This window comes from Zonotrichia albicollis, chromosome 2 (genome assembly GCF_047830755.1).
Source record: "Zonotrichia albicollis isolate bZonAlb1 chromosome 2, bZonAlb1.hap1, whole genome shotgun sequence".
NCBI classification, from domain to species: Eukaryota; Metazoa; Chordata; class Aves; order Passeriformes; family Passerellidae; genus Zonotrichia; species Zonotrichia albicollis.
In genome coordinates, this window is record NC_133820.1 from 6318584 (window position 1) to 6335802 (window position 17219).

Genomic DNA, 17219 nt, shown 5'->3' on the forward strand with positions numbered 1-17219 from the left:
TGAGGATGGCATCCGACAGTTGTTACTTTGTCAGTCAGAAGAAACTATAAAGCAACACACAATAAATATTATATAAACATCAAATCAAATAATAGAATTTGTAATTCTGTCTCACAGATTATTTCCTTGGTTTACTGTTTAAAAGCTCAGAATTAATATTTTTAAGAAGAACATGATTGATTGCGACAATTCTACTGCAAACAGCAAAATCTGCTCAGTGAACACTCTGTGTGTACAGCCACTGGTCTAAATCATCTCCACTGCCAAACTGGCAAGCACCAGGTAATGTATCAAATGAATAGACAATTCAGAAATGTCCAACAGATAACTAAAATTGAAATTTTATTTTTTTTCAATAATATTCATCAGACAATTTTCTGACAAGACTTTTCTGAAAGATGAAGTGCAAATGGGAACCCTGTAAGAATGTTTAGAAGAATTGTACATGACATTTTTAAGCGCCACCAAGTACACATTGAATACTTTGTAAGTATATAGGCATAGCAACATGCAAGTGTCATGTACCCAACATTACAATATGCATTTTGTCTGTTTAAAGTTATTAATGAGGAAATAAAATGAAGTTGATGTGTCTCATCATCAGTGCAATATGTTTAATTCCCATGGATTTATTTTTTAACAGGTCAATGGTTGTATTTCTGAACCATTCAAATATATTCTTCTCAGGGCCATAAATCGCCAGTGTAAGAGCAAAGGACACAAGAGTTCCTAGGAGAATACACTTACACTGTCCATGAATATATGAATTTGTTATAGTCTTTTCACAAATTATGCCTTATTATTTATTCTAGGAAACTTCCTGGTGAACTGAAGGGGTTTTGTAGTTATAAAATATCTAGGCTAAAAGTAAAGGATGCACAAGGATTGCTTTATAATTCTTTAGAAAAAGAGCTAAATAGCAACTCAAACATGTGCATGAAGGACTTGAGCCTTGTTCTTTTGAGTTCAATAGGCGTACTGTACTCCATTTTGATGGAAGCAGGACATATATGAATCCAGTAATCCATGGTTTCCCTCTCTTGGCTCACTGTTTTGGCAGAAGCAGATGACTGTAGGTTATATTTGCATATTTCCATGAAAGCTATATAGGGGTATAAGCAAATCTGCATTCACTGAAAAAGGACAACATGTGCAACTGCATATTTACTAACATTAATCAATATGCATAGAAAGGAGAGAAAGAGGAAATGATAAAGAAATCAGCCCAGCAATTAAAGACTATCCTCCTCTTTATAATCAACATAAAGAGTTGATGATCATCCTTACAATCTTATTTACAAGCTATTACTTTAAATTCCCTCCCTTTACACCTATTATAAAAACCCTTCAATATTTCATTTTAGAACAAGACTGAGAAAATTACTATGTTTAGAAGAAAATAGCATTGGTGATTTTCAGCACTATGCATAAGGGCAGGCTAAGGCTGTCTGTATTTGTGCTGAAACATGAGATCAGAGCTCACACATGAAACACTGCTGGCTTGACCCTGAACACAGGGAAAGTGCTAAAGTGCTGACCCCAACAGGCTTGGCTTTGCACCTGAAATCTTAAAAAAGGGAAGAAACAAAAACCCTTGAACTTTTCTTTAATAGTAGCACAGACTGTTCCTTTCAGAGGACATACTTTTCCTTCCTCCTTTCCAATTAGACTGCTGCTTTTAGCCCAGCAGAGAATAAATGACTTAAGACACAGAATGTGGAGGGCAGACCTACAGTAAACACAGAAGCCATGAAGAATTTATTTTTCTTTTAATTTTTTTCCCCATCTACTGCAAGGCTCTGGAAGCCCCTAGAACTGCAGACTCATTCCAATTGGCTTCACACCTTCTGTCTGGCTGTGAGTACATTAAACATTGCTGAGGAAAATGAACACAACTTGGCAACAGGATGATTCCTAGATGCTGGAAGAATTCTCTTAAGGGCTGCTGGAAGCGCACGAGGCTTGGAGCATCCTGAGGATGTGGAGTGATACAGAAGTGTGCTGTTCAACCATGTTTGTACCCTTATTTTCTCCTGAGTTAAAAGAAGTGCAGAGTGCTGGGTAGGATTCCTCGACAGCAAGAAGGAACTGTGCTAGCTTCTCTTAATGCCAAGTAAACAACCTCCACATGTTTTAGAGGCCTTAGGTCCACCCTGAAAAACCCTGTAGGAAGTCCTACTCTCAAAAGAGTTTCTACTCTGTTCTGTTGACATCAAAGGCTTCTCTATTAATTTAATTTTCTCCTGCTGTTTGCAATAGTCCTTCTCTGCTCCCCATGCATTGAGTGTTTTTAATGTAAACATGCCCTGGCAATATTATGTTTAAATAAGTGAGAGAAAAGTCAGGATATCTCAACAGTGTTGATATTGCATATTTAATTCAAAAGCTTGCATGTGCTTTTTAAAGTTTCTCTTCATACATGCATGTCTTACTTGGAAGAATTGTGTTGCAGTTGGATTGCAAATCATTATCTAGAGCTGACTAAATATTGATGTGTTATAGCAGTTTATTTTTAAGCTGCTTGGGATGAATCCCCAGCCAGCGTAAATTGGCCCACATTTAAGGCAACAGAGTGAAGCTGATTTATACCAGCTGAGGCTGTGTCCTTATGCCCTGTTAAAAAGCTAAAACTATACCAAAATTAATAAGAACAGGGCAAGATTTATGAACCCAGAAAATATTTTTACCTATTTTTTAACAGAAAAAAAATAATACAGTGATTTCATTTCAAGACTAAAGCAAAGATTCAATAGTATTTAAAATGTATACAAATATCTCATAGCTAGTACTTAGACTAAGAGGTAGATGTCATATTCTAGGAATAGTATAGTGTGGAATGATGTTAATGGCAGTTGCTAAATACATTTATTTGCCTGTTACACAGGACACAAAGGAGGGTGATAGCAATGGCAACCACAAGAAGGCTTACAAAAAAATTCTTGTCTTCTTTTGCTATTCTATGCTATCTATCTTTTGGTGCATTTCTTCTGGAAGGGCACGACAGAAAAGTGTCAAGAAGGAAAAAGATCTACAATACAAAACTTCACATTTACAAAAACATTAGCTTTATCATTTAGGGCATCCTCTGTACTGCAATGGAAGCATTGTGTACTTACAATTTATGATTACCTGGTGTTACTGAGCAAGCAGTGGAAATTCCAGGTGAGGTGATTCAGCAAAATAGGGGTCAGAAGAATGCAGCTCTCTCTCTCTTTCTCTCTCTCTCTTTCTCTCTCTCTCTCTTTCTCTGTTGTTCATGCTAAAAATACCAGGGCATATGGCAGCATATTTCAGCATCTTAACATACTAGGCTCCCTTGAGGACAGAAAAAAAGATGAAACTTGTGCTGTTGAGCCAGCAATAAGATTACAGAACAGTGTTGCCAGACATTCAGAGCGCCGGCAGCAAAGCCACTAGAGGAGTCAGTGTCGTACTTTGCCTAAAGGTGTTTCAGTGGTATTTAATGGTGCTCCAAGAAATGGAAAGCAAAGCTGGTGAGAATGAGGAGCAGTATTATTTATAAATTAGTTGTCATTGCAAGTAGAGGAATTACACATATTGCATTAGGATATCCACTGCTTGTAGATGTACCTTCCACTTTTCCCCTGTGACTGTTGGGGGTCACCCCTTGCTTGAAATAATCAAAATGCATATTATAATTACATGGTTTTCCAATATCCATACACAGCAAGTACAAGATACTTACATGTAAGTACACTGTATTTACCTATATTTTTGCATAGTTTTTAGTGTGTACTTTGTGCCACTTAATAAAAAGCATTACTCATCATTTTTGTTGTTGCTGTTTTTCTTTATTAGACAGCTTGTTCAATTAAAGTTGGAGTAGCTGGGATTTTTGGTATGCTCATCACAGATTACCAGTCCCTAGGAGTGTAGAGATTAGACATTTGGAGGAGTCTGGGTAAGCCATGGGGGAAAGCTGCAGTGTGAACATGAGAGTTTTAAATCACCTCCTTAATTAAGAAACGCAGTATCAGATTTAATGATGCTAATTTAATAAACTTACCTTTAATTGGAACGGAATTCTAAAGGTAAGAAGTCCGTTTTCCTTTTGGTAACACTTTACAATAAGTGGCACTAAATTACACTAGAACTGCTATGTTACAGGGAATTACATGTAACTACACTGTAACTGTTGAAAGAGCTACTGTACATGTGCGTACATGGTAACTTCAGTGCTGTTACAATCATGAATTACATAATTACAGATGATTCTGTCCTTTCTTTTCATTGAAATAGCTATATATATATATTTATATATATATTATACTGCAATGAAAACACACAAGATGTTAACTTTCATGTCTCACTCAGAAAAGTTGGTTTTCTTCATGTTCCTTTAGAGAGGGAGTCTCAGTGCAAGACGAACCATCCTTAAGTAATGTGGAAACTTTTTTGAGATGTTCTAGCTTAAACTCTGAGCCTCAAGTTAAACATCAGGTTCCTTAAACTGTCTCTTGGTTTGTCAGATGACACTAAAAGTGTGGGATGATGCACCCCTTGTCTTCTGATGCACCGCTTTCTTGTTCAAATCATGAGAATGTTCTTGAAGCATTAAAAAAAAACAACAAAAAAAATTAAAGTCTACATCAAAAAGTTTAAAAATAATCAGCAGTCGACACTGTAAACAGTACACTGGCAGAAACTAGCTACCTGGTCTGGAGAAAACTACTCTGCAAGTGAGTGAGGGAGAGGATGTCACATACATTTTAGTGAAGGTGGTTCCCATTCAGAGCCTCCTTTTCACACACTCGCTGGTGTCTCACACCATCATAAAAACTTTTATTTTTCTTTTCAGAATGGGAACTCGGGCAAAAGGAATGGACAACTGGCTTTTAGCCTACTTAATGTCATTAGTGTTGAGCCATGACTCTGCTGACAGAAAAGAGGGATCTTTACACCCAGTGTAGTAATTTGAACCCGTGAAGACCAGACAGGCCTGCAAAGTGCTATCCAGGTAGAACGCTCTGTGTGGGGCTCTTCACACCTGCTGTGCACAGCTGCAAGGGACATCACCAGGTGCAAGACAATGGAAGATCAAATGGGTTAAAAATGAGCATATGCGAGCAGTTTTAATTGAAAGCCAATGGAAAAAAAAACAAAACAAACAAACCTGTCTTAACAGTACAGTTTATATCTGGTTTTTTGCCAAGTTGAAATGCTGTCTGTATGACACTGGAGAATATGGTTTGAAATGGTTACCACAAGGCCAATCCTGCTTTTGAAGGCCCTGCCTGACCTTGGCTGGGTAATGGTTCAAGTAACAACCCTACTGTCCAAGCGAGCTGGAGCTAGGAAGGATGAAGAAAGGCGTAAACACCACGCTGGTGCGGAATTCCAATGGAGCAAATAAGGCCCTCATCCGGGGAAGCACTTCGTTTTTAAGCATATGAACAGTGCCTTATACTCCAAGGGAACTCCTCTGATGCCTGAAGCTGACTATGAGCTTAAAAGCTTTGTTGAACTGGGCCCCAGGTCCTGAAATAAAACTTTGATACTGTACTACAGCTAATGTAACTTACTGCTGTGACAAGAACCCATATTTTTGGTATTAAACTGAATGACTTCCTTTGCCAGCCTTTTACATGTTTATGTTTTGAAAGACATGAATATCTTGTAAACCTATACTAGTTTTCAATGTGTCTAGTAGCACCTACCTGGTTCTCTCAAACTACCATATTATATTAACATATTATTGCATTTTTCCACAGATGGGTATGGAGTGAACTGTAAAAACAAGCATGCAATCACATCAATGCAGACTTATTTCTTTAAAATGTCATACTGTATATGATTTATTATGTTAACACTCAACCACATCATATTATTTATGTCTGTATATTTTGAAAAAAAGTGCTGTTTTGATTGACGTCACCCTTTTTTCTTAGAAAGTAACAAGATAGATGCTTCAACAAAAACAATTAAAATACTCTAATATTGTCCTTAAAAGGTTTATATTCTTCTGATAAATAATCTGTCACAGCACCTTTATCTTCCATTTTACCATACCACATGATGTCTTATTCCAAATTCTCCCTTCCCCACACAAAAATAAAATCCCAGGAGAAAGTCCTTTACAGCAGACCATCATGCTTTTATGCTTCACAAACACATCAACCAGAGAGAAATACTTCTTTTGTCAAAGGTGCAAAACACAGGAGCCAAGCGAGCTCCAACTAGACTTAACTTGCGTTCTCCAGTGTAGAATCATTTCCAAGACCTGTTATGGCAACCTTTTCTTTTCATTGGAAGAGGAAATAAGCCGATGGGCTTACAGTGTTTTGTTGTCATATTTAAGAGCATGTGATTTTTCAGCTGTCAATTACACAAAAAAAAAAAAAATAGTTCAGAAATAATCCAAACAGAGACCTTCACTGTGGAGCTAAAAGCATGGCAGGAATTCTCTATCATTCACGGTGACATAAGTTGGTACCTCACAAAATGCATAGACAGGAATTTAATATAAAGAATTAGTCCATTTACTGTATACACAAAACATATATCTTTTGTTTTAACACTTCTATTTTTTCTTTTTTTTTTCTTTTTTTGTTTTTTTAAAGTTTTTTTTTTGTTTTTTTGGCAAACCAACATAGAGAAGCAGCTCTGGAACTGCCAAATTAAAATTGAGAATTTTAGCAACTCAATAGTACTTTTTAAGGATAGTAATCAAATGTGGTTGTAATTTAAAACCTGAGGCTGTGCACTGGTTGTTAGCTTAAAACTACCTTTCCATATAACATTGTGCTTCCATTGTATAACAAAGAAAAAATTAACAAGAACTAGAAAAGTTTGCTGCTGAACAGTGCTAGGACATACAGACAAAAAAATACTAACACATGTTATCTACTCAGAATATTGAGTCATATCTAAAGGGATATAATGGACATTAGAAAATGCTTACTTGTGACTGACTTAGCTACCGCCAAAAAAGTTGAATATGTATCAAATAATGTTTAATTGAATTTATTATATGCACTATATACAGATACTAAAATGCCTTGCAATTGTGCCCCATGAACACATCAAATTTGAGTAGGCAGGTGAGTTCATGTTTAGCAAATAAATTATAAAAACATAAATTACTCAGAAAGTTCTCTAATCTTTGTGATCCCAAAAGTCAGTAAAAGGGCATGACAAATTGTTTCAAAAGAAGCTCTATTACCTAACTTTGCAGAACCTGTATAGCTACTCACATGTTTTTACCACTAAACCATGGCACTGTTGTCAAGGTACCATTTAAATCATAACAAAACAAAGCAAAACACCCCAAAAAATTCACTGGACTGATCTTTTTTCCCACCCAATCCAAACATATGAGAAACTATACTAAACTAATTTCAATTTGTGTTTCCAAGGGCATATGTTTCAAAAACAAGTTGCTTTTTGCATTATAGATAGGTATAAAATATTCTTTGTAAACCTCTAATCTTAGACTTAACATTTTCTGTAAGTAAATTAGGACCTTACCTAATAGTACTTGTTATGAATTTTGTTCTATGACATACTAATAGGGACATGATAAAAGAAAACTGGAAAAGAAAGCTGCATAACACTTAAATATGTAGAAAACTTGGATTAAGATGATGATTAACATTGTTAAGGCTGTATATTCAAGCACTGTATGTTAAGAGAGCAGTGGATATGATTTTTAGGCAATAATAAATGTCCTGTTTTATGCATGATACTGTAATTATAGAATGATGATGTCAACAGCTGATTGTTGGCATAAACTGGCTACTTATAGCAGGTATGCGAGTTAATAAAGATAGCAGAAGATGGCAGAAATGAATTCTGAGAAATGATAGCCAGTTTTCTCCAGCAGTCAGCCTGATAAGTAAAACTCCAAGATTCTAGCTCTGCATCTAAATGAAATACTCTTTTTTCTCCTCTGCATTGACTTGGCTGCCTTCTGCATTGATAATGGCTGTGTCGGCATCAGGTGCATCTTCAGCTCCTTTTGCTTCATTTGTTAAATATGTTCCTGTAGGAATCAGTACAAGAGAAAAGAAAATTAAAAAGAGAATGATTAGGGTTTTTTTTTTACACTGCATTATAGGAAGTACATTTCAAACAATGTACTCCAGTTTTTCAATTAATGAAAAATATTTTTACATAGTTTTTAGTATACATCATGAAGGCGTGCTCAACTTTCTAATTTGCTTAAGAAATATTTACACTGATACTTATACTGGGAAAGGCATATATACAAACTACAGTATATCCACAACAAATTAAGGAAATATTTTAATAAAACTCCACTTTATCTAACGCAGTAAATGCAATATATTTTTCAATTATCGAATAAGTGATAAAATCTTGGTTATTTCATGAAATAGCTATCTATCAAAAACAAAGCAATTTTGAAGAACTAGAGATTAGTAAAAGTTTTTTTTTTATGGCCACTGATCATTTGTATTTCTGTTTTATATTGATTGTATCTATGCTTTAATTTTACAGAATTGTATCAAAGTAGGTTCTAAGAATTACAAAATTGAGGCAGTTTTATTAACTGAACCAACTCATATTATATTATCACAATTATTTTATGCTCTGGAAATGAATGAATGAAAAGAAGAAATGTGTACAATGGTCAAATTTCCCTTTGTGAAAATCATTATTTATGGTGGCATGAGATGTACAACTGTTCATTCAGGAAAGTAAAACAAAAGAGACACACTTTCACTGGCTCATTAAAAAAAAATCTGATTTTCTCCCAGGTAGTATAATCTAATTGTAAAGATGTTTTTCATCAATTTATGTTTGCTAGATGTATGATTATCCTATCTAAAATGAGAGTTACTGAATTAATAAATTAATACCAACACTCATCCTCTCTCTTTTTTCTTTTTTTTTTTTCTGGATTTTAGCAACAGGCCTACAAGCTGTACAGAGGTTAAATCTCAAGGTGTGATTTTGGAACTAACTAGGTCAAAATCAAATCACAGAGAAGTCAGAAGTCAGCGTCACTCCATTCCTGCTATTTTTAGTGGCAGAGGGGACTGAAAACGAAGGGACCAGAATTATTAAGGTAAAACCATAAAATAAAGTAAAACTAGCCCTTATTCCAGCAGGATCATTGATAAACTGATTTGAAAACTCACTACTGGATTCCAATATTATCTTTTAAACATATACTTGAAATATTAGCAAAATCTATTAAAATGTAAATTTTGTTCACTCAGTGCATATATATTCTGCTGAACTGAGATGGTAGTTAAAACTATGAGAACATGATGAGAACATGAAATCAAGTATCAGGAGTTCAGATCCAAAACCAAGGGGCAATCTTACCCCTTGGTCTCCCTAAATCAGATTTATAAGATGACCTTGGGCATGAACTAACTCCATGTCCTTGGGCCTTGGCGAGCCCACAGGAAAACTGGTGAAAATTCACAGGGACTTCACTTGTGACTGGACTGAGAACTATTTTTTGTTCTAATCACTTAGCAGAGGGGGGAAGGTGAAAGGGAATGGCACTCCCAGGTGAAATCATGCCTTGCTTCCAAGAGTGACTGAACTTCCACTAAATGTGTCCTACCTTTATGTCTTGCCAGGTATCGCCCAAGGAGAATTATAGAACATAGTGTTACAAAGACAACTACAGCCACTATTCCTCCTATAAGAGCGTGGTCAGGTCCGGTCTGTCCAGCCAAAGCATTTGGATCTAGAGGGAGAGACAAAAAAGAAAAAGTGATCCTACACAGAGAAAAAAAAAAAAAAAGAAAAATTCACAATACCAAGTTTTATAGTGATCATCCTGAAAATAGGGCATTTCACTCTTTAATATTCAGCACCGTTATTCCCACTTTTACTCCCAGTATCTTATCAACAGCACAGTGCTGCTTGTATTCCCAGATTGTTAAAACCCTGAGGACATCACAGTTATGAAAAATATTACCCTATTCTTCTTTGGCAGAGGTTATTAAATGAAAAAGGTTCCTAGCTTTGTCCTAGTCACTTTACAACTGAAAACCTGGCCACAGCTATTTATAGAAGGAAAAACAAGGAAGTAAGAATTGGGGATCAGATAGCATCAGCAGAATAGTGTCTGCATAATACATAATTTATAGAATTGATTCTCAGTGGGGAACCCTTATATGTTCTCTTCCTCTCATTCCTACCCTCTTGCACCAGAAATAAAAAGGCAGATAAAGTGCAGTCGTGCCAAGTTCCTCTGCACATGGCTGAGTCTGCATGGATTTGGTTAGATAAAGGTATCAGGCAGAATGAAACTCAGCATTCAGACTCAAGCATCAGCTTGTGAATTTTTTACAAATGCTCAATTAACACACAGTGTGTGATATCTATGACACCAAGCTGTAATAGATATCACAGAGTCAGCTGGGATGGAAAAGCTTTGAGATTGTCAAACCCAACCAATGAAGTGGCATCACCTTGTCAAGCAGTCCACGGCACTGAGTGCCACATTCAGTCACTTAACATCTCCAGGGATGGTGACTCCCCCACCTCCCTAACCAGCCCACCCCAATGCCCACACACTCTTTCTGTGAAGAAATTCTTCCCAAAGTCTAACTTAAACCTCCTCTGGCACAGCTTGCACTTTGGTATTGTTAGACTTCGTGCTGTTCTACTCAGCCCATTGACCCAGCCTGTCGAGGTCCCTCTGCAGAGCCCTCCTACCCTCCACCAGATCAACATTCCCCCACAACTTGGTGTCATCTGCACATCTGCCAATGGCAGAGTGAATCAGAAGGTTTCATTTTCCAGCTCAGAGCTCTGGGAATACTGTCAGATTCAAGTATTCTGTGCTGGTCATTTGCCTGTTCTGTTGCCCAATGCGTCACAAAAGTTGCAAAGAAGACAATCATGGGAAATAGCACAACTTTGGGGTGAGTAATTCTTCAGAGCTTTTGACAGCAAACCAGTACCCTGTGACTGTTGACTCAACAGATAAATGCAGAAGGCAAAGTTTTAATCTGAGGATCAAGACATGGTTCCTATTATAATGAAATACCTCTGCTATGAAGTAATAGTAATTCTCTGAAGATGTTATTAGCATGTTCTGTATGCTGCAATCATTCCACTCCCACTGCTTCAAGGGCATTTCCCTTGTAGGAGCTGTTTATGTTCTTCAAACAGTTTGCAAACAACTTCTTTGCTTTGCAAAAGGGAAAGTCAGGAACAATATTTACACATAAAAGAGGGCAAATCTGTGAGGAAGATAGAAAGGGCTCTGATAATGCTGAGGAGGTGTGTTTCCATAATACCATGATTACATTCTGCTGACCAGGATTGCTATATGGCAGTAGGATGTATGGGTACATCTGATATGGGAGTCCCATGAGGTGTAACAAGGCTAAGTGCTGGTGGTGCATCCAGCTCAGGGCAAATCCTGTTCTCAGTCCAGGCTGGGGGATGAACAGATCCAGGGCAGTCTGGCTGAGAAGGACCTGGGGGTGCTGGTGGGTGAGCTGGCTTTGTGCTCTTGCAGCCCAGAGAGCCAAACGTGTCCTGGGCTGCACCCGAAGCACCGTGGGCAGAAACCAGGGGAGGGGATTCTGTCCCTCTGAGCCACTCAGTTCTGAGACCCCATCTGGAGAACTGCATCCAGTTCTGGGGTTTCCAGCTCAGGAAGGACATGGACCTGTTGGAGTGAACCCAGAGGAGGCCACCAAGCTGACATGAGGGATGGGGCACCTCTCCTATGAGGAAAGGCTGAGAGCATTGGGATTGTTCATCCTGTGGAAGACATGGCTTTCAGGTGACCTAACTGTGGCCTTCCACTACCTGAAGGGAGCCTGCAGGAAAGATGGAGAGACACTATTTACAAGGGTTTGTAATGACTGAACAAGAGGAAATAGCTTCAAAGAGTAAGGCTTAGAGTAGGCTTAGAGTAGATTTTAGGAAGAAATTTTTCACTGTGGGGGCAGTGAGGCGCTGGCACAGGTTGCCCAGAGAAGCTGTGGCTGCCCCATCCCTGGAAGTGTTCAAGAGCAGGTTGGATGGGGCTCTGAGCAAGCTGGTCTAGCGGAAGGTGTCCCTGGCCATGGAATTAGATGATCTTTAAGGTCGCTTCCTACTCAAGCCATTTTATGATTTCAAGATCTACAAATACACATGTATATAATGTTCCATAGATGAAAGAAAAGAATCCTGTTTTCCCTTCCTTTTGCAAACTGTGAAGCATTCTGCAACTACATTCTCTGGCTTGCTGGAGCACAGAGTGGTGCAGCCACTGGTACAGATTCAGTTCTGCTCATAACAGTCACTGGACTCATCAGGCAGGACTTTGTCACTTATTGATGGCTTTCTGAGCTCCCACACCTTTCTCTTCTGGCTGCCACAAGGACTTTGGGGAAGCTGGTCATAGCACTTCTGTGGAAATGATGGTAAATAATAGGTGTTTGCCCTCAAAAAAGCTAGAAACACCTTAAAAAGTCAGCTCTCCTGCATCTTCTTCCACCTCCCCATCCTCCTGGCATGGTGCTGCTGGTGGTGGCACCACGCTGAGAACACATCACCAGCAGGACATAGCAGGACATTTTGGTCATTAAATCTGACCCCAAATCCTGTGCACCAACAGACTCACAGGGGGAAAGCAAGAGTGCTGAAGCATTGCCTTCCAAAAGCAGGACCTTGGAGCACTCATCCGTCCTCTCCCTTGCCTTGCAGGGCTTTGTTTTCTGAGCAGAGCAAGGGGGACGTGGGTGCTTGCTTGAGAAGATGGAAGGTGACAGCTTGCTGCAGGAATGCCAGCCTGCTTGAGCCATCTAGAAGATTCCTCCTTTTGTGGTGTCTGTGGCAATCCCTGCAGCAAAAGGGCAGGACCCATTTGGGCTCTGAGGACCACCCATGTCCCCAAGCCTTGTGTGTGACCTGCAGGAGATGCTCCTTGGCAGCACTGGGACAGGAGCAGCACAAACGCGTTTTCCCCCTAAAAACTGGCTCCTGCTGGTGTGCTGCCAGTAACAGTGAAGAATAAAAGGAGATCTTTTAAGGGATAATATACTTCCTGATGCAGGGCATAATCCAGAGAAGGGTTAGCACAGAACTTTATCTACAGGCATTTTTGCAAAGCTGATTGAAGCGCACAGCCTTAGCTCAATACCCAGAAACATACAACACGTGTCCTCTGTGAGCTGTAATAAACATTACAGATAAAAATCCTCACAATACACTGAGATAAATACATCTCTGTGTTTTTATCCTCCTCAGAGTGACTCACTCCTCCTCTGACACACCTGCTGTGACTACAAGAAGTGACCCAAAGCCAGCCTCAACACAAGGTTTCCAACTACTACTGTGGATTATGAGATTCCAATACTTCCATAAGCTGAATTTTTTAAACATTAAAATTAATGTAGGTACTCACTGGACTGCAAAAATAGCAACATATTTTTTGCTCTAATTTCAACCTTGCTATCAAAGCCAGATTAGATTGGTTGGTATCAAACTAGAGGAGTTTGTCCAAGAAAACTCCAAAACCTTATACATAACCTATTACTACTATATTATCAGTGAACAATTCCTTTGTTAAAAAGGAAAAAGGAAATGAAGGAGAGAAAGGAAAAGATGGAAGCAAAGGAAATAAAGAAAGATTCTTAAAATTGGCCACCATTTTCTTGGGAAACAAACATTTTTTCCCATATCAAAATGAAAATCTGCACAACATAACATTCTGAACAGGAAGCATACCTCATGAATAGTCTCCTCATATAAAAATAATGCTAGCATTAAATATAAACATGCTCTACATTATGCATACAGAGTAATGCACCATACTTTTGCCTTTCATGAAATGACCTAAGCCCCATGAGTGAATTATAGATCTGGGGCTTTTTATCATGGTATAAATAATTACTATTTCAAAATGTGCCCGAGCAGTATCTGAAAGACAGAAATACAGGGATTTGGAAGCTACACTTTTTTGTATTTTAGGTATTCATACAGTCAATGTGCATAATCATTCAAGTGTTCTGGGCACAAGTCTTAGCAGCTGCCAATAAAGTTTCTGAAACCACTGACCACTCCACAGTCTGCTTTCCAAAAAGCATAATAATATTCAGATTATTTTAAGATTCACGTTTTAAGCTTAATGGACTTTGCCAAATAAATCCTACCCTGCCATACACACAACTCCAGCAAATGAAATATTAGGTATGCAATTGTGCAATAAATACTTATAATTCAGCTGTTTCTATAAAAAAAGAAGAAGAAGAAAGAAGATTACACTGTTACTGTTTTAATACATACTGGTTTTTACTGCACGAGCACAGGCAGCTACAGTACCCATGGCCTGAAACAGTGGAATTACAATTTTGCAATCAGACTAGATCTTCAGAGATCAGTTATCCTTTGATAAATCTAAGAAAATCTTATAAAAACATAATGGCACAAAACCTCACTGCACTCTTTTATTTGCTCTTTCCACCCCTGCCTAAATTTAGAAAGCTTCTTCAAAATACTGATTGCCAATCATGTGAAAATTTACCCATTTTCAGCTTTTGGGGTTTCCCTGTTACTGTTTGTTCACAAACTGTGAATACACTTAAATTAAACAACACACATTTAAATTAAATAACACTCTTAAAATGACTAAGAGGGAAAAAAAAGCCTCATTTTTTAAGAGATGAAACACATCAGATAAACCTTAGACCCAAGAAATAACTCGATATGTGCTTTTCATGACCTGCTGACAAAGTTTCAATGTAGAATATTTTAATATGAATTCACACTTTAGTTACGCAGAGAAATTTTGGAATAGTTTTTCATGCTTTTGCATAAAGTGTATGTTAATTATTCACCTAATTTCAGTTTCTTCACGCATAAGTTTCCTTCTTATTTATGCAGAGTTGACTTGACTGAGCAGGCTGCAGGAAAGGGTCAGATAACCCTTTCCTGAGCAAAGGCAAAACAAGCACATTTGAGAATGCTGAAGTGGCATATTTGGGGGAATATGTGCTCCAGTAGCCATCTCTTTTGCAGAACTTTATCAATATGTATTTTTGCTCATATGGTGAAGTTTTAAAAAAATCACTCTGAGCATGAGATGACCTAGGTTTTGAGGCATTCAAAATAATAATTTGTTTTGACCATTTCTACTATACAAAAAATTGGAAATATCCCAATTTGCTGTGAAGCTTTAATAGCATTCACAAAGTGAAGAGTTATTAATATATGTATAATTCATAAATTACTGTTCCTTAAGGCTGGGAAAAGAAAGGGCTGTCCCATTTCTCACAGAAGTACTGAAACCACCAACCTACAGTCACTTTTACTGATTTAATGAATAATCAAATGCTGCTGCAAAGTAGAATTGCTCCAATAAGGGCTCCTGTGGCATGGCTTTGTGTTACAATTTATATGGCAGAAAAATCTCTTAAAATGACTGCTGATTATTTCCCCATATTCAGGGACTTGCTGTAACCCTCAGTACAACTCACTAATATTTCATATTTTTACAAAAACTATTGTTTTAAGGGCATTGCTCAAATCAGATCAGTAAAGCAAGGTGCATTTTAGGGTGGGAAACCCCAAAAAGTAACAAAATTAAATAAATAGCTCTGTCTTATTTGAAAGGCTGTTGAAACAGTGCAGGTGAGCATGAAAATGAGTGGTGGGAGACTGTAAAGATTTTTGGAGAAAATCCAGCAAGGAGCCTCAAATCATGAGATATTTAAACCTGCTTTGAAGTGTCCTAACCAGCAGAGACCAAACGGCAACAACTGTGGGGGGAGAGCAGTAGGAGGATTTCTGAAGTCCATCAGTGAATGTAAATTACATTAGAAATATTCCCCAGTGAATTTTTTCTTCATATCAGCTTAATTTCCCAAGGAGACAAGAGCTTGTGTGAATATTCTCTTTCACTCTGTTCAAATTACTTATGAAATGTGGTTCCATTACAACAAGTTTTAAGAGACAGTAAAGAACTTAAGAGTCTTGTTTTCTTATAGCTAACCTGAGAGGACAGGTGGCAGCAGGGGCTCAGAGCTTATTAGATATCAGACAATGTGTAGGAAGGATGCCTTTATAAAAGCTCTAATAGAGACAAAAGCTTCTGTGAAAATCTCTGCCCAAGAATCAATTTTTCATTAGAGGTTTCTCTCCATTGCAAATACTTTGGTGTCCAGTGGCACAGATCCTGTTTGAAGTTTTCACATGGCTAGGTGGCATTTATAACCTCTGAGCCCTTGCTTCCTCACCTTTTTCTCCTTTCCCCAAAGCCCACCCTTCGTGCTTCTCTTCCTTCTTGTCTCAGCTCACACTGCAGTATTTCCATAATTCAGTTAAAAAGCCACAAGGCACAATCTCATGGAAACCAGAGAAGATTTCTTTCTGCAGCTTATGGCACAAACTTGGGCTCTGAAATGTATTCTGACTAATGTCATTGCCAAGATTTAGCCGTAGGGGTCATAAAATATTTAATTGTCCCACCAAGGCAAGTTTGGGGGGGAAAAAAAGGTAAAACTTAAGAAAAATCAAAACAAACAAGCTAAAAAACCCCCAACCCAAAAACCTCCAAACAAAAACATCACAACAGAACCTCAAAGATCTGGTTTTACATCAGTAGGAAAAAAGACTAAAGCAGGAATTGTACCACATTATGGATAGAAGGTTAGACTGAAGTGATAGCTGACAAGGTATTTGCCTTAGGAAAAGTGGCAGAAGTGCTGTCTGTGATAAATGCTGCTAAGTTAGAATTTACCCATTTTAACACCTTAATTTGGGCACCCCAGAGTTCAATTTCTCTTGCATGGCCTGGAAGGCTGAAACAGGTGTTTTTAATCTCTTTTTGTAATATACTACTAACCACTAAAGTACATGTACGCCAAACTTGTGAAACTATTGTTAAGTGGGAAAAGAAAGAAACTTTCTGCACCTTCATTTAAATTGCAAAGAGTAGCTGCCCAAAGGGGCTGGTTGTGAAATTTGTTGAAAATGCATTCTGTTATTAACCAATTCCAAACTTAAAATATGTGACAAGCTTCTTTATCCTTCAGTGCCTGAAGCAAAGAAGAACAAAACATTGCGCTAATATACAGCACATATAAACTGCTATTTTAATAGTAGAACATCATCAACTATAGCAAAGACAGGAAGAAAAAATTACTTCTAAACCTTCAAAGGAATTGATCGCCTTTTCTTCCCATGCTACTGCAGTGGCACATTTGGCCCATTTTGCCTTTGTTTTCTTTTTTTTTCACAGTACTGAATTTTACATACATTCCCATTAAGAA

At 37.9% G+C, this 17219-nt stretch overlaps 1 protein-coding gene across 3 annotated transcripts in view; it reads right to left on the minus strand.

Moving 5' to 3' along the window:
* Positions 1–316: 316 nt before the first annotated feature.
* Positions 317–17219, minus strand: part of CADM2 (cell adhesion molecule 2) — a 571412-nt gene continuing 554509 nt past the window's right edge. For all 3 annotated transcript variants that reach the window (XM_074532615.1, XM_074532612.1, XM_074532619.1), the window contains 2 exons: positions 9560–9685; positions 317–8002 (listed from right to left, as the gene is read on the minus strand). In XM_074532615.1, coding sequence (XP_074388716.1) covers positions 7884–8002; positions 9560–9685 — 245 coding nt within the window. In that variant the 3' untranslated portion in view covers positions 317–7883. The remainder of the gene's footprint in view (positions 8003–9559; positions 9686–17219) is intronic.